The sequence below is a fragment of the Clupea harengus genome, chromosome 20 (assembly GCF_900700415.2).
Source record: "Clupea harengus chromosome 20, Ch_v2.0.2, whole genome shotgun sequence".
In the NCBI taxonomy this organism is placed as follows: domain Eukaryota; kingdom Metazoa; phylum Chordata; class Actinopteri; order Clupeiformes; family Clupeidae; genus Clupea; species Clupea harengus.
The window spans coordinates 20,810,275-20,827,774 of record NC_045171.1 but is presented as its reverse complement, the minus strand read 5'-3'; the positions used below and the strand labels follow the sequence as shown (position 1 = coordinate 20,827,774).

The window sequence follows — 17,500 nt, the reverse complement described above, 5'->3', positions numbered from 1 at the left end:
AACGCGTGGCGGAGAAACGGCGCACACGCAAGGCGCGCCGTACCATAGGAAACAATGCATTTGCCAGTGTCCCGTTTTTTAAAAACGCGTTTGGTGTGTTTCGGCCCTTAGACTTGTGCAAGGTGCACAGGCAATGGTGTGTGTATGTGGGGGTGTGTATGTGTGTGTGTGTGTGTGTGCGCTTAGCTTTGGCAGATGCGTAAGCGTACCTTGCGGACGCAGTTGAGCACGAAGGGCTTCCCGGCGTCGTCGCGGTACGCCCCCACTCCCAGGTTCATCTTCTTGGGGTTGGTGTCGCGCTTGAACGCCTCCGTCACCCCGAGAATAGGGTCTGGGGGTCCCATCTTCACCTCAGTCCACCAGGAGCTGACACACAAACACACACACACACACACACCCACACAGATGAGATCTCTGAGCACACACTGCAGTGTGTGCCATTAAATGTAACAGGAGCTAAAGATGATTAAAACAAACCAGACATGCAGACAGAGGGGGTTTAGTATTAAAATTGATTGAGTGGGGAAGACTGATCATTTCTCCAGCCTTATCGTGTCTCTACAACCTCTACACACACTCTGGCTCCAAATTCTACACTCACTCACTCAGCTGACACACACACACACTCTACACACACACTCTACACACACTCTACACACACTCTACACACACTCTGGCTCCAAATTCTACACTCACTCCAGGACCTGACGCACGCATGCATGTGTGTGTGGACAGGTTTAGGGAAGGTGTGTGTATGTATACTAGTGGAGAGGTGTATGCATCTGTACACGTGTGCAAGTATTATTAGGGATGCATGTGCATGTACACAGGAGTGTATGCGTATGTCTAGGAATCAAATGTGTGTGTGTGTGTGTGTGTTTTTAAGGAAGTGTAGGCATGCACACAAGTATGCATATGTTTAGGGAGGTGCATGTGTGTGAGATCGGGAGGAAAGGAGATCCACTGAAGTAAAGATCACTTCTGGGGTCGCATTACAACACCCAGGCGGTGTATGTGTGTGTGTGTGTGTGTGTGTGTGTGTGTGTTGGCTCTACCCCTGCACTGGGAGGTAAGGCTAGCGTACGAAGAGCTGACACTCAACAGGTTCTACTGAGCCATTCAGCTGCACTGGTCTATATTGACAGGTTACAGGTTGTTGTTGTTGTCGGTTCACAGTGCCTAAGTCCAAGAGGGGAAAGTAACCATCTCTTTGATCAGCGGTTCTATCAGTGCAGAGTCCACCGGAGTCTGATAAGGACCTAGCGGAGGTCGTCACGGCGGCCTATAAACTAACGAGAGTAGTACTCCGGGCTCGTGTGTGATACAAACGGGCCATTCATCACGTGTAATCTTTATCTGATCTCTTAGGTGTCTTAAATCGTGTCCTAATACGATAAGATCAGATAAATGCTGAGGCGCAATTTTAAGCAGCTCTCTAGGATGCCGGATTAGCCTTCTTCCACGAACCCGATCAAACCACCCCTAGCTCTTAATCTTACACGTTTAACTTATTAATGCAGCCCTTGCTTTCCGATACGTGACTAAACACACCTCGTGAATGGCCTGCGCGTGGGTTGCTACGCATCTCCATGGCGTCAGAGAACGGTGGCTCACTGCGCCAGGCCTGCGCGTGTCAGAAGAGATACTGGGCTGCTTCAGAAACCAAAGTCTCGACATCACTCGACTTAAACTGGTTTATGCAGAGCGGAATTCTCAGCTCAGGCTGTTTGTCCTCCAGGACCCTCGCGAAAGGACACGAGCATCACAGCCATCACACCACCGGGAGGACCGGAAAAATACCCAGCCAATCAGTGTCTAGAGGCCAACAACTATAGCCAATCACCTCTCAGAAAGGCACATTTACGGTGGCTTTTACAGATCAAAAATGTAAGAAAACGCAATGTTACGTAATCCAATGCCAAAGCCATGGTATTTCTAAACCATCAATAGGTACAAGATATATTGTCTTTATTAAACAACAAAGGATGCATTTCCAAAGGGGCGTTCAGGTGCGTATAGGTTATTCTCTGTAACTATATACAGAATGACCACTATGTCGGAGAGAACACCTCTCAAGTTGCTCATCACTCTCAATTACAGACCAGAAAATGGGTTGAATACTGAATACTGATTCCCAGCCAAATGTTATACACTTTTTCAATAAGACACACGACCCAGCAGATTATACACGTCATGAGAAAAAAAACTTAAATTAGTAAAAGGGGCAAACACTTGCTCGTATCCTGATTATCAAGACCTCCCAAAGTCCACACAATCACATCTCAATACTGTAACATTACTGTTAGCTTGTTGCGTGCGGTATGGCATTCTGCGTGACATCCTCCACATGGCAACAGTCAGAAAATGAATCACGAACAGCTAAAACATTCCTTAGCGTGCCTATACTCGAACTGCATGGCAAGGTCAACGGCGTCGCCAAACCGACCCTTCATTCGGTAAAGCCGAACGTAAAACGTCTGGTAAATTACTGACAAGTTGCATCACTACGGGTACACCACGAAAAGCCGAAATGTTCCTGAAAGCAACGTTAAATACTAACGTGGAGAAACGAGCGAACATAGCGTTACCTTGCCCGGATAGGGAAGACCCCCAGAGACGGGGAGAAAGCCCCGACAGCGGAGACGATCTTGCTGGACTTGAACAGCGCCATGGCCACAACGAACAGTTGATGCTACAGTCCAACCGGCGCGACTGAGGGAAAGGAAAGAAACGCTGGTCGTGCTGTGGTGCTATTTAAAGCTAGAGGCAGTCCGGTAGCTCAACAGCGACACCTAAAGATATTATCTATTAAATCGTGATATCAAAATGATATGGGGAAAAAACTACACAGTATTTATTTTCACTTTTAAAACTTTGAAATATGAATAGAAAATAATGTGCGTGCAATGGGAGTTGTATGCTTCCTGGTGTGTGTGTGTGTGTGTTTCGCCCCAAAATGCTGTCCGTCTGTGTTAGAGTGAATGTCAGTATTACATTCTGTGCGTAATGTTCCATTTTCGAGTGTTTTTAGCCTGCATTTCTGTAATCATTTCTGAGTCCATGTGCTGTGCGTAACTGCGATTGTATGTGATTCTGTTTTTTGCATATTTGCCCACCACCACTTTGTAGTGTGTTGTATCCGCATATAAGACTGCCTTTCCTATCTTCAGTAACAGTCCTTAAACACTTGCTCCTAGTGTGTAGCTACGGTACCTGGCATAAACAGAGAAGTCTTAGTTTGCTCCGTCGCTGCAGTTCAATACAATAATGTTCAAAAGCTGTGGACATAATTCAAGAAGCGTATACATGGCCATATCTTATGCATTATGACTCTTTGACCTTTTCTTTACAGTCATTTAAATATTTCTGGTAAAGATGTAGAAGATAAATCAGAAATGGCTGAAACCAACAAACAAACTGCACAGACACACGGGTGTGTTGGTGGATATCTTTTTTTAGATTACCCCCCCCCCCCAAAAAAAAACAACGCTACAAAAACCACAGGTTATCTACCTAAGGATTTCTGAGTTTGTTTCAATAATAAAAAACATCACTTATTAAATATGGCCGCTAGGTGGCAGCGTTGTACTTCAAATACCCCTGCAGTGTTTTGATTTGGTAAAAAGGGACTCTGGGCTCCCGACATTACACTCCAAAAGCGCTACAAACAGGGATAGGAGGTATGTCTGATACATGTATTTACAATATGTATTTGAAATACAGAATAGCATTCTGTAATTTGTGTTTGATGGACCCTATCAAAATAGTTAAATAATAAATTGAATCAAAATAGTATAGTTCAGTATTTTTTGAATTTTAAAAATACAGAAAACATTGTCCCCAAATCTGTATACATGATGATGTCTAATGTATGCTGAGCGCTGCGCCCGTGCTTTTAAGACACATGGCCAGTGAAAGACTGATGTCGCATTTTTCCCTTTTCTGATTCAGTGTTGAGGCCAATTTATAATCCAGGTGACAAGAGCTGCTCAACAAAAACACGTAAAAAAACCTGACAAAATTTGTGTCTGCTCAGACCACGTCACCTCCATGACGGCCCAGACCACATCACCTCCAGGGGGGCTCAGACCACGTTACCTGCATGTCTAACTATTTTGAAAGGGTAAAGGTATTGAAAGCTTTTGTTGCTCCAATGACAAGACATTTGATGTATGTTTCTGCTTTCTTGATATGGCTATGGTCATCTAGCTGTTTTGAATCCCAATCATGATACAGTGCTTCTCTAAACAGATTTGTAACATACCTTGTTAAACACAGGGGGGGGGCTAAGCCCCTAAATAAAACCCTGTGACCCAGCAAAACTAGGGGGGTCTGGGGGCATGCTCCCCCATAAGACATTTGTGAAAATATCCTTTTAAATAGTGTCCTCTATTGGGTTTTAGGAAGAGAAATTAACAAATTCAGATTTAAAATATGGCACAACAATAAACATATTGAAGACATCTGCTGAAATAGGTGCTAATTATATTGTAGCATGGTAGGGATTTGCAGCTCAAGTGAGCAGGTTAACGTTGTAGGCTAGAGTTCACTAGCTAGTTATATCTGGCGGAGCTACTGAGTAGGGTAGCATACCCACAGGATCAATGAACCGGCATGATAAAAGAGAGCCACGACATCTATAATTAACTCGTGATGATTTAACCATTTCGTTTCTTTTACTATTTTAAAATTCTTGTCCTATACCTTTATATCCAGCAGCTGATTATGGCAGCTTTCACCAGCTTGGGTCGGACAGTCGCTCCAAGTCTGCTTACTAGACGTTATGACCGTCTGTCTGCACGCTCGCGAGGCTCACTCACGACCAAAACAGAGCTTGCCACCACAGTCTCAAACAGGCGGGATTCCTGTGTTACTCGAGACTATTTTATTTATTAAAAAAAATATATTTTTGAGGGGGGCTAAGGAAACTTTTGCCCCCCCCCAAAAAAAGGGATAGATACGCCACTCGTTTGAAATTTTTTGGGTTATGACAGATGACCATTGAAATCATCTGATAGTGTTGCACACACAGACACACACACACACACACATAAAACACATACACGCACACACAGACACACATACAGACACACACACTAATCATGTGATAGGGGTTGCCTCACTTCAAGGAAAATCAAGGAAACGTTCCATTATGAAACTGTTGCAATGATGACTCATAAATGATGACTCCTGATTCTGAGGAACAGAAAGAAGAAGTCTTTCAGGGTAAACTGAAATTCTCCAACTCTCTGTGATTACGGACAGACAGAAAACCTGATTCTTCCTCAGTTCGTGGGGTAAGAAAATATGCTTTTCAGAATAAAATCTCTCTACCGTATATATGTCTATCTCTATCTATGTGATCGTATGTGCATGTCTGTGTGTGTGTGTGCGCGCGCGCTTGCTGTGTAACAATACATTAGGGATACACACACGCCTACATATAGCATAGCCTACAGTTGACCATAACGCTAATATACAATTATGATTTGCTCGCATGCACACACACACATGCGTGCACACACACACGCGCACACACACCCAGGCTAATATTAACTGTATCTTGGATTGTTATTCCTCCTGACACAGACAAGCATATTTAGTGAACCAAGATGTTTCTAGGATATTCCACATGTAGGAGAGACCTTACTTTATGGATCCTTCACACAACACGCCTCCTGAGCATGCAATGGTCAGTGACGTTCATTGCTTAACATGCACAACAATCTTTCATATGGGCGAACTTATCAGTAACTGTCAAACTCCACCAATCTATGAATCAATTTTCAATTTAAAGCATTGCAAGTGTATTTGCCCTCTGTTGCCCCGTGGTATTGTGTATATATGTCTTAATTTAGCTTGATTTATTATATTGCCTTGCTATTAGAAGTGGCTAGCATAACTGTGATGACTAACAATGGCTGTCTGTGTAGTGTGTGTGTGTGTGTGTGTTTGTGGCTGTCTGTGTAGCGTGTGTGTGTGTGTGTGTGTGTTTGTGGCTGTCTGTGTAGCGTGTGTGTGTGTGTGTGTGTGTGTCTCTGTGTGTCGCTGTCTGTGTAGCGTGTGTGTGTGTGTGTGTGTCTCTGTGTGTGGCTGTCTGTGTAGCGTGTGTGTGTGTGTGTCTCTGTGTGTGGCTGTCTGTGTAGCGTGTGTGTGTGTGTGTGTGTGTGTGTGTCTCTGTGTGTGGCTGTCTGTGTATCGTGTGTGTGTGTGTGTGTGTGTTTGTGGCTGTCTGTGTAGCGTGTGTGTGTGTGTGTGTGTGTGTCTCTGTGTGTGGCTGTCTGTGTAGCGTGTGTGTGTGTGTGTGTCTCTGTGTGTGGCTGTCTGTGTAGCGTGTGTGTGTGTGTGTGTCTCTGTGTGGCTGTCTGTGAAGCAAGCAAAGTAGCTGGGGAGAATGTTGCAGTTAAGTTCTTTTCACGTCAAAATGTGTTATTATAAAATAAAGCATGCATATGATCTTTAGGTAAGCTAGACTGCTGCCATGATTTTCTGTCCGGATGTAGCAACAGCACATTACAAAGCCTCCAGCTCATACAGAACGCTGCCACTCGAACGCTTTCTAGAACTGAGAAATATGAACATATCTCACCTGTACTTGCCTCTGTGCACTGGCTCCTTCTGACCTACAAAGCCCTAAATGGCTCCAAATTACCTCAAGGAATTAGTTGTCCCCTATTGCCCACCAAGACCACTGTGTTCCCAGAGTGCAGGTCTCCTTGTAGTTCCAAGAGTATCAAAAAGCACAACAGGAGGCCGAGAAGCAGACACCCTTTCCATCTCTAAACCTTTTTAGTGCATCCCATAGTTATGAATAATGCAGTCATACTTTTCGTCAACCATGTTGTTGCGTTTAACAGCAGTCAGGACTAGTCACATAGTATGCTGGAGTTACTTTTTGTTGGTCTTGTTTTTGGATGAACTCTTTCTCTTTCTGTTCTGTAAGCCATCTCCTAGATTGTGTGTGTGTCTGTGTGCATATGTATGCGCGCGCGCCTGTGTGTATATGTGTGTGTGTGTCTCGTGGTCTGGACTTTGCTGCTTGGACTGTTTCTTGTTTTTGATTCCCCTGGAATGACCTTCCCTGTTTTCTTGAGACACTTTTAGTGTTTTTGACTGGATTTGATGAGTTTTGGATTGATTCTCGAATTTGGAAAATAACAGTGCCAAGTTCTTGACACTATCTCTGCGCTTGGGTCCTACATTGCTCAATGGGCTAAACACTGGGACCAGTGCTCAGGGTCCAGTGCTCCGGGTCCAGTGCTCAGGGTCCAGTGCTCCGTGTCCAGTGCTCCTGGTCCAGTGCTCCGGGTCCAGTGCTGTGGGTCCAGTGCTCCGGTTCAGTGCTCCCAGTCCAGTGCTCAGGGTCCAGTGCTCCTGGTCCAGTGCTCTGAGTCCAGTGCTCCGGTTCAGTTTCTGACTCCGGCCTGAGAATCAACTTGATGTTTCCCAACCAAAATGTCTCTCTCTTATAGCGGGACCTTTGCTCTCAAATCCAGCTGGCTGTGAAAACATTGTTCCTCGTCACCATAACCATCCATGTACATACACCCATATTAGGCAGCCGAGGTGTGCCCACTCACTTTGGCTCTTTCTCCCCCTCCTAGTCTAGAATCCTCCTAATCCTCGCTGTGGGATGCTGCTGTAGTCTCTCCACTCCACTCTGAGCCTACACCTAAACCTACCCACCCCACCACACTGTCATGCACTTATTCTACCCCATACTCTGTGCTAGCATTTCCTGCAATATAAATAATTGCCACCATCGGCAACAGTTTTCTGTTCCACTACTGTACTTACCCTGTAATAGTAACCTTACGAGCACACTGTATACCCACTAAGCTTTCTACAATATTTGAAGACTCTCTTCTCCATCTTGTCCACTATTCATTTTTACGTATCATGTAAATACCATCTTTATGTTGTTATGTATCGTGTGCATTTGCCACATGTATGCTAGCATGCTTATCCTGATATTGTATGAGGCATGTTTCTGATTCTCTCCCCTCTCTTTCTCCTTGAATATATAATAATTTATTACAAAATGTGGGGAAATGTATTACATATTGTGTTTATGTGTGTGTTGATGTGTGTGTGTATGTTGATGTGTCTGCGCTGTGTGTGTGTGTGTGTGTGTGTGTGTCACCTGTGCAGGTACAGTATATAATGGACTTGCAGGAGTACTTCCAGAGGATCGGCTTCAGTGGTCCGTTTGAGAGGCCAGACCTGCCGACTCTGCTGCTGGTGCACCGGCTGCACGTGATGAGCGTCCCCTTTGAGAACCTGAGCATGCACAGCGGCCAGCAGGCCAACATGGAGCTGCCGCTGGTCTTCGACAAGCTGGTGCGGCAGCGCCGCGGGGGATGGTGCTGCGAGAGCAACCTGCTCTTCTCCTGGGCGCTGGGGCAGATGGGATACACACACACCACCCTGGGTGCCCGCGTTCACAACCCCCATCTCCCCGGCTTCAGTGAGCGGGAGGGCCACCTCATCAACAGGGTGGAGGTGGCCGGGGGCTCCTACATCGCCGACGTCAGCTTCGGTCTTGCAGATCAGATCTGGGAGCCCCTGGAGCTGGTGTCGGGGAAGGAGCAGCCCCAGTCGCCCGGAACGTTCTGCCTGAAGGAAGATGGCGGCACGTGGGTCTTGGAGAAAACTGCGCGTCCGCCACTGATCCCCAACGAGGCCTTTGCCAAAGCAAGCCTCCTCAACCGCGGCGGGTCGAGTCCTGTCTTCTGCTTCAGTCTGGAGCCCCGACAGACGGAGACTTCCACGCCGCCTCCCACTACCTCCAGACCGCCCCGAGTCCATCTACACCAACAAATCCCTCTGCTCCTTACCAACACCCACCGGATACATAGCCCTGATTGGCTGGATTTACTGTAAGGTCACGTTTGGCTACCAGGAAAAGTTTGACCTGATGGAGATGCGTGACATCACGGACGCCGAGGTCCAAGACATCCTGAGGGAGGAGTTTGGAATGCCCACAGTCAACAACCTCAAACTGAAGAATAATAAAATCAGCTACAACATGTAACTGCTCTGTTCTTGGGCTAAAACAGATCATTTGAAATAAAATATACTGTACACATTTCATTTTGTTCCCCTTGATTTTCTGTAGACTGATGAAGATCGTTTGCAGGTTTGCCTGTGACATACTTGATCGATTCAAAACGTGCTGTAGAAATGCTCTCTGTTTGCCTGATCTGTTACAGATAAAGAACTGCGTCAGATGTCTGCTAACCCTAACCCTAACCCTAACCCTAACCCTAGATTGATCCATGGACATGTCTGTGTCTGTTTCTTCATTGGTGAGTCAAATGTCAGCGTGTTCCCAGATGCCTCCATGATTCCCACACCACATGTTCTGAAGATGGCCACCAGGGGGTAGAGTTTAACCTCAAACTGGACAGAGCGTGTCTGATGTCAAGTCAAAGTCAAGGTGTTTATTGTCACATGCACCAAATAGCTTCAGCGCAGTGACATTTTTTATGACCTGGCAGGCAACATCTACGCAGTAGATGGCATACAAGATAGAAAAATAACATAACATATAATAAGTAACAACAATTTTAATTTAAATGATGTAGTAAGAACCGTGAAGAAGGCAAGAACTACACTCTCACCACCCTCCCCGTAATATATGTGTGTGTGTATGTGTGAGAGACAGAGAGAGAGAGCGTATGTGTGTGTGTGTGTGTGTGTGTGTGTGTGTGTTGTGTGTGTGTGTGTGTGTGTGTGTGTGTGTGAAAGAGAGTGTGTGTGTGTGTGTGTGTGTGTGTTGTGTGTGAGAGAGGACGAGTGTGGAGTTGTGCATGCAATGGCCCGATTGCTCGCGGCTATCAGCACTCCGCTGTGTGAGGTGGTTAGGTCTGGTTTTACCGCACACTGTCAATCAGGGGGGCAGCACACTGTCAACCAGGCCTCCAGAGAGAGCATAGGAGTATGACAGGAAGACAAACTGGATAAAGAACAAATGGATAAGAAACAGGAATCTCTCTCGCTCTCTCTCTCTCTCTGTGTGAAGTTTGGTGTGCCGTGAGGTTGTGTGTATGTTTGTGTGTATGAGTGAGTGTATGTTTGTGTGTGTGTGTGAGGGAGTGTATGTTTGTGTGGGTGTGTGTTGTGTGAGTGATTGTATGTTGGTGTGTGTGTAAGTGAGTGAGTGAGTGTATGCTGTGTGTGTGTGAGTGAGTGTATGTTTGGCTGTGTGTGTGAGTGAGTGTATGTGTGTGTGTTGTGTAAGTGACGTGAGTGAGTGTATGTTGGTTATGTGTTGTGAGTGAGTGTATGTTTGGTGTGTGTGTGAAGTGCGTGTATGTGTGTGTGTGTGTGAGTGAGTGTATGTTGGTGTGCTGTGTGAGTTGAGTGTGTGTGTGTGTGTGAGTGAGTGTATGTTGGTGTGTGCTGTGTGTGGGTGTGTTTGAGTGTATGCTGGTGTGTGTGTGTGTGAGTGAGTGTATGTTGGTGTGTGTGTGAGTGAGTGTATGTTGGGTGTGTGTGTGTGTGTGTGTTGTCTCTGTGTTTGGGGGCCTGGGTTATTTCCGTTCAGAATAAAGGGATTATGCACTGAATGGATTAATGGTGTTCTTGCCAGGGCTGGTGCAGTGGCTGGATGGGAGAGGAGACACTGATCTCTCCAAAGGGTTTCCAGCACACCCTAAATCAACATGCCGTCGTGTGTGTGCTTGTGCTTGTGTTTGTGTGCGTGTGTGTGTGTTTTTGTGTGTGTCCAGCACCATGGGCTAGCAGGAGTATGATGTCGTCTTGTGTGTGGCTGTGTAAAGCTGCTGCTCAGTAATAAAACTGTGTTCCATCTGGCCCTTACGTTTCTGCGTTCCCTCACTGTGTGCAGTGATCTGTCTGTGGTGTGTTCCTCATTCCAGCTGCGCTGTGAGTTCTGTCATCTGGAGTGTGTACTTCGATCTGTCTCCCACAACTCACACTAGACAGACACACCACACACAACACACACTAGACACACACACACACACACACACACACACACTAGACACACACACACACACACACACACACACACACACACTTACACTAGACACACACACACACACACACACACTAACACACGCACACCACACACACACACACACACACCACACACACACTTACACTAGACACACACACACACACACACACCACACACACACTAGACACACTCACACACACACACACACACACAACACACACACACTCTGATGATTGTGGACAATGACTATGCTGTCAGTATCCAGCGCTGGGGTGCGTTTCTTATGAGCGTCAATGTCTAACCTCCGGTAAGAATCTCACGGTTACAACCGTGGTTCAACGATTCGGTTACAACCGATTCGGTTCAACGGGTGTTTCCCGCAAAGCATAGAAATTAGGCCTGCTGCTCGAGACCAGTCATTAGAACCGCTGTTACTGTTGTCAACGTTTTAATTGTGTTAATTGACCTGAACACTCATCAACTGAGAATTTCACTTATCATACATTTTAAATGAATAAGCTCACTCATTTATTCACGAGTGAAGCATTAAACATAATGTGAACAATGACAAACAAACTTATCTGTGAGAGAACACTGTACACTAACACATGTACCAAACAGGAGTGTGTGTGTGTGTGTGTGTTTGTGTGTGTGTGTGTGTGTATGAGTGTAATTGTTCACTTGAGAGACAGAAGTAGGCCATCTGTTACTGGAACTACTGGACACAGAGCCACTGCCTGTGCATGTGCAGGCAGCTGACAGGCCGTGTGCAGGGAGCTGATTGGCCGTGGCAGGGAGCTGATAGGCCGTGTGCAGGCAGCTGATTGGCCGTGGCAGGGAGCTGATAAGCTGTGATAGGCTGTAATTAGTAAAATATTGGGACACAAAATAATACTCTTTTAACACTCATTACAAGTTGAAAGTGCACAAAGTGCTTTATTCTCAATAAGAATATATGTAAAGTATCTCCATCAGCTGCTCTAGTACATATGTATAGTATATATGAGCCCCCTCCATCAGCTGTTTTAGTATATATGTATAGTATATATGACATCGCTCCATCAGCTGCTCTAGTATATGTGTATAGTATATATGACATCGCTCCATCAGCTGCTCTAGTATATATATTAGTATATATGACATCGCTCCATCAGCCTGTCTAGTATATATGTATAGTATATATGAGGCTGCTCCATCAGCTGTTCTAGTATATATGTATAGTATATATGACATCGCTCCATCAGCTGCTCTAGTATATATATATAGTATATATGACATCGCTCCATCAGCTGTTCTAGTATATATGTATAGTATATATGAGGCTGCTCCATCAGCTGTTCTAGTATATATGTATAGTATATATGACATCGCTCCATCAGCTGATCTAGTATATATGTATAGTATATATGAGGCCGCTCCGTCAGCTGCTCTAGTAAATGTGTGGGATGCATTTCTACCCTCTACATTCTGTATTAAATCACTAACAACGTTGTTGGAGCTATGGACGACGGAAGTGTCTATTTGTGACGTAGCTGGCACGGTTTGGAGGAACAGTTGCTATCAGGTCAATATTTCAGCTATAGAAATAGTCACAGGGGTTCGTCAGAGACTTCAGCTAAAGATGCGCAGTGTCACAGGGGTTCGTCAGGGACTTCAGCTAAAGATGCGCAGTGTCACAGGGGTTCGTCAGTGGACTTCCCAGCTAAAGATGCGCCAGATGTCACAGGGGTTTCGTCAGGGACTTCTAACGTTATTCGATAAACACACGTCTGGTCTTTCCTTATTGTTGTTTCAGTCTTTGGTTAGTAGCTGTGTAAATGTGTGTGTCTTTGTCTGTGTCTGTACGTGTGTGTGTGTGTGTGTGTGTGTGTGTGTGTGTTGTTTCAGTCTTTGGTTAGTAGCTGTGTAAATGTGTGTGTCTGTACGTGTGTTTGTGTGTGTGTGTGTTGTTTCAGTCTTTGGTTAGTAGCTGTGTAAATGTGTGTGTCTGTACGTGTGTTTGTGTGTGTGTGTTTCGGGTCTTTGGTTATTAGCTTGGGAATGGTGTCCAGTTGTGTGGTCACCTTTACATTGTGAGTTTTCTACAGGCAACACACACACACACATACCCGCGTTACATACGCCAGACTCACCCAGCAGCACCTCTGCACACCCATCACATCTGTTTTGGGCCCAAATCCAGGGATCAGAATAAGACTCACTTAACCTAATGGATACAAAAACCCTCTGAACAGTCAGTATCCATCCAAAAGAGGGTGTGTGTGTGTGTGTGCGTGTGTGTGTGTGTAAGGGAGAGAGTCTTTGTATTTCAATTCTCTTTTGTATGATAATATAATACTGAGTGCACTGAGTACCATTCTGGAGATTTTACAAATCTCATGAAACACATAGACAGACAGACAGACAGACATGATGACAGACAGTCAGACAGACATGATGAGAGTCAGACAGACATGATGAGAGTCAGACAGACATGATGACAGACATGATGACAGACAGACAGACATGATGAGAGTCAGACAGACATGATGACAGACATGATGACAGACAGACAGACATGATGAGAGACAGACAGACAGACAGACAGACATGATGAGAGTCAGACAGACAGACATGATGAGAGACAGACAGACAGACATGATGAGAGTCAGACAGACAGACAGACATGATGAGAGACTGAAAAATTATGAAGTCACTCTAAAGGCAATGAATAATATAGTGTATTTATAAGTATTTATATTACAGCCTGTTAAACACTTCAAAACAATGTTTCTTTGATAGTGCAAATGCAGAGTGTAGACTCCAGTCTCCAATGGTTACAGTTGGTGAAGAATTCAGTCTCCCATGGTTACAGTTGGTGTAGACTCCAGTCTCCCATGGTTACAGTTGGTGTAGAGTCCAGTCTCCAATGGTTACAGTTGGTGTAGACTCCAGTCTCCCATGGTTACAGTTGGTGTAGACTCCAGTCTCCAATGGTTACAGTTGGTGTAGACTCCAGTCTCCAATGGTTACAGTTGGTGAAGAATTCAGTCTCCCATGGTTACAGTTGGTGTAGACTCCAGTCTCCCATGGTTACAGTTGGTGTAGAATTCAGTCTCCCATGGTAACAGTCGTTGTAGATGTCAGACTGTCATCATTAGTGCTGTAGATGTGGACGTCAGACTGTCATCATTACTGTGGATGTGGACGTCAGACTGTCATCAATACTGTGGATGTGGACGTCAGACTGTCATCATTAGTGCTGTAGATGTGGACGTCAGACTGTCATCAATACTGTGGATGTGGACGTCAGACTGTCATCATTACTGCTGTAGATGTGGACGTCAGACTGTCATCAATACTGTAGATGTGGACGTCAGACTGTCATCATTACTGTGGATGTGGACGTCAGACTGTCATCATTAGTGCTGTAGATGTGGACGTCAGACTGTCATCAATACTGTAGATGTGGACGTCAGACTGTCATCATTAGTGCTGTAGATGTGGACGTCAGACTGTCATCATTACTGCTGTAGATGTGGACGTCAGACTGTCATCATTACTGCTGTAGATGTGGACGTCAGACTGTCATCAATACTGTAGATGTGGACGTCAGACTGTCATCATTACTGTAGATGTGGACGTCAGACTGTCATTATTACTGTAGATGTGGACGTCAGACTGTCATTATTACTGTAGATGTGGCTGCACTTCTATTCTCTGACAGCTGGAGATGCTTGCTGAAGCCCTTTCAGGTCTGTGAAACTGTGTGTGTGTGTGTGTGTGTGTGTGTGTGTGTGTGTGTGTGTGTGTGTGTGTGTGTGTGTGTGTGTGTGTGTGTGTGTGTGTGTGTGTGTGTGCGTGTCAATGTGTGTGTGTGTGTGTGTGTGTGTGAGTGTGTGTATGTGTGTGTGTGTGATGCTTGCTGAAGCCCTTTTAGGTCTGTGAACCCGTGAGGTCTTTAATTAAACATGACAGGAGGGAGACACTGGGCAGCTGAGAGAACACTTTGTAGCCCACACACACACACACTCACACACACACACACTCACACACACAGACACACGCAGACACACACACGCACGCACGCACACACACACACACACACACACACACACACACTCCAACAGACACACACACACACACACACAGACATTTATGTTATTACAGCTAGCATTCATACACACACACGTACACAAACACACACACGTTCAGGCACACACACACACACGCACACAACCTCACACACAGACACACACACACACACACAAACGCACACTTTTTCAGTCTCTTCTGGTGAGCACAGACCCTGAAGGCCTGGCATGTGGCCGTGCTGAAAAGGTTTCTCTTCTTGGAGATTGAACCAGCTCCAAACAGAGGTCCAAATGAGATAAATATGCATCTGCATTGACAGGCTCTTCATTTATTCACGTCTTGATGCTCTGATGGGTTCGTTCATTAGCTCTTACCCAGGCTACATATTACTCCATATTACTACATGCCAGCTTCCCTCTTTATGAGCCTCTTGTTCACATGAACACCTCTGTTAGAGCCCCTGTCTGTCTGTAGTGAATGGGTTGTATGCTAGGCTAGGCTGGAGTTTCAGCTAATCAGATGAGCTGCATATGAAACAGTCGCACATTAGCCCAGAAGATGGAGGCGGATACAGAGTTCTCAGGCGTAAAGTCAGGCGCCCAAATCCCATCCAGCGCATGAGAGGACATCTATTAATGTGGATCTCATGTGCCTTGTACACCACACAACCCTAAGAGTGCACAGAACCGCACAGAACCCTAAGAGTGCCACAGAACCGCACAGATGTTGTCAAGTCCCGTCCTGTTCCCTAGATTATGTTTCCCTTGTGTTGTCATTATTACTTCTGTTCTGTGTTGTGTTTTGTCTACTCATCGCTCCTCTCGTTTCAGACACCTCATGCCCTGCCCTTGTGTGTGTGCCCCGCCTTGTTGATTGTCTGCCCCGCCTTTATTTTTTTCACCTGTCTCTTATCACCTTCTATGTGTCCCTGTTTTCTCATTGCCAGTTCATCCTAGTTTCTTTATGTTCCTAGCGTTCCACCAAATACTTGTGTTTATTGATCTCCTTGTGTTACCGACCCCTGCCTGTTAAACGGATTCCGCCTTTGCCTCTTCCCTACTGGATATTCTGCCTGATCTCCGACTGCCGGCCCGTGTACCAACCCTCGACCGGACCTACACCGAACCCTGCCGCTGCCTGCACCTTTCTATTTGCTTGTTTATGGACTGCCTACCCGTGTACCGAACTTTATTAGTAAAAGTTGTTGATTGCACTTACACCTGTCTCAGAGTCGCACTATTGAATCCTCAAACACTAGGCCTACTGCATCCATTACAGATGTGTCATCCACAGACACAGCGCAGACACGCTAACAGAAGGCAGAGTTAGACAACACAGCACATGGACTTAACTGAACAGTTAGTCACGCTAACATGCTGGACACAAGCGGGAAGGCAAAATGATTCCAGGACATTAAGCGCAAACATTACACACAAATGCAAACCATTATGGGGCGTAACTACTTACAGTCGTCACTCACATCAGCCCAAGAAAGGTCTTCACGTTACAAAACATATTAGCTTTAGCATCCTGTGCTGCTGGTGGTGTAAATAAAATACATATTAGCTTTAGCATCCTGTGCTGCTGCTCTGGAAATATAATACATATTAGCTTTAGCATCCTGTACTGCTGCTGTTTTAATACAACACATATTAGCTTTAGCATCCTGTGCTGCTGCTGGTGTAAATATAATACATATTAGCTTTAGCATCCTTTATTACTAATATAATACCCGGTTTATCACTATGCTACCTTAGTCGCATCTTATTTTATCCAAATATGGCAAGCATTATTTTACTAGCGCATGGATAGACTGTGAAGAACATTACATATTGTTTTTACTGCAGACCAGTGAGAGACAAGTTGCATCATTTTACATCAGTTCCGACAGGCAATAGACCTGTGTGTGTGTGTGTGTGTGTGTGTGTGTGCAATAGACCAACTGCCTTCCAGGTAAATGAGACATTATTAATGAGGGGTTATTAATACTCTTATCAAACGGCTCCTCAGAATAAGGGTTATTAATACTCTTATTAAACGGACCCTCAGAATGTTGCTGAAGGTTCCGCTGATTTGAATGGGCCATAACATAGTTATCGTAACGGAAATTCATTGTAACTTAAAATCAACAAGTAATACGTTGCTTGGTAACACCTAAAATGTTTAAGTTTTATTTGCACGAAGAACTCTTTTATCATTTTGGCAAGTAACTGTGTAATATGCAGGATAATAAATCCCCTCAGGATGATAAGACTATTCACACACACACACACACACACACACACACACACACACACACACACACACACACACACATACGACTATTCGTAGAATCCAAGAATGACAGCAGATTATGCATGTCCCCTTATATGAATACACCATTTAGATTAGTATCAGAGTAAGAAGGAGATAAGGTTATATTTCTGTAACTGTTCTTATATA

The 17,500-nt window shown here is 45.1% G+C and overlaps 2 protein-coding genes and 1 pseudogene across 2 annotated transcripts in view; 1 reads left to right on the top strand and 2 right to left on the bottom strand.

The window, feature by feature from the left end:
* The window catches only part of LOC116225186 (aspartate aminotransferase, mitochondrial-like), a 9,796-nt gene extending 7,049 nt beyond the window's left edge, over nt 1–2,747 (bottom strand). The window contains 2 exon segments of the mRNA XM_042710772.1: nt 210–366; nt 2,589–2,747. Coding sequence (XP_042566706.1) covers nt 210–366; nt 2,589–2,671 — 240 coding nt within the window. The 5' untranslated portion in view covers nt 2,672–2,747.
* got2b (glutamic-oxaloacetic transaminase 2b, mitochondrial) overlaps nt 1–17,500 on the bottom strand; it is a 37,170-nt gene that overhangs the window by 7,049 nt on the left and 12,621 nt on the right. The gene's annotated exons all lie outside the window — the stretch shown is intronic.
* LOC116225184 lies at nt 8,081–9,091 on the top strand (annotated as a pseudogene).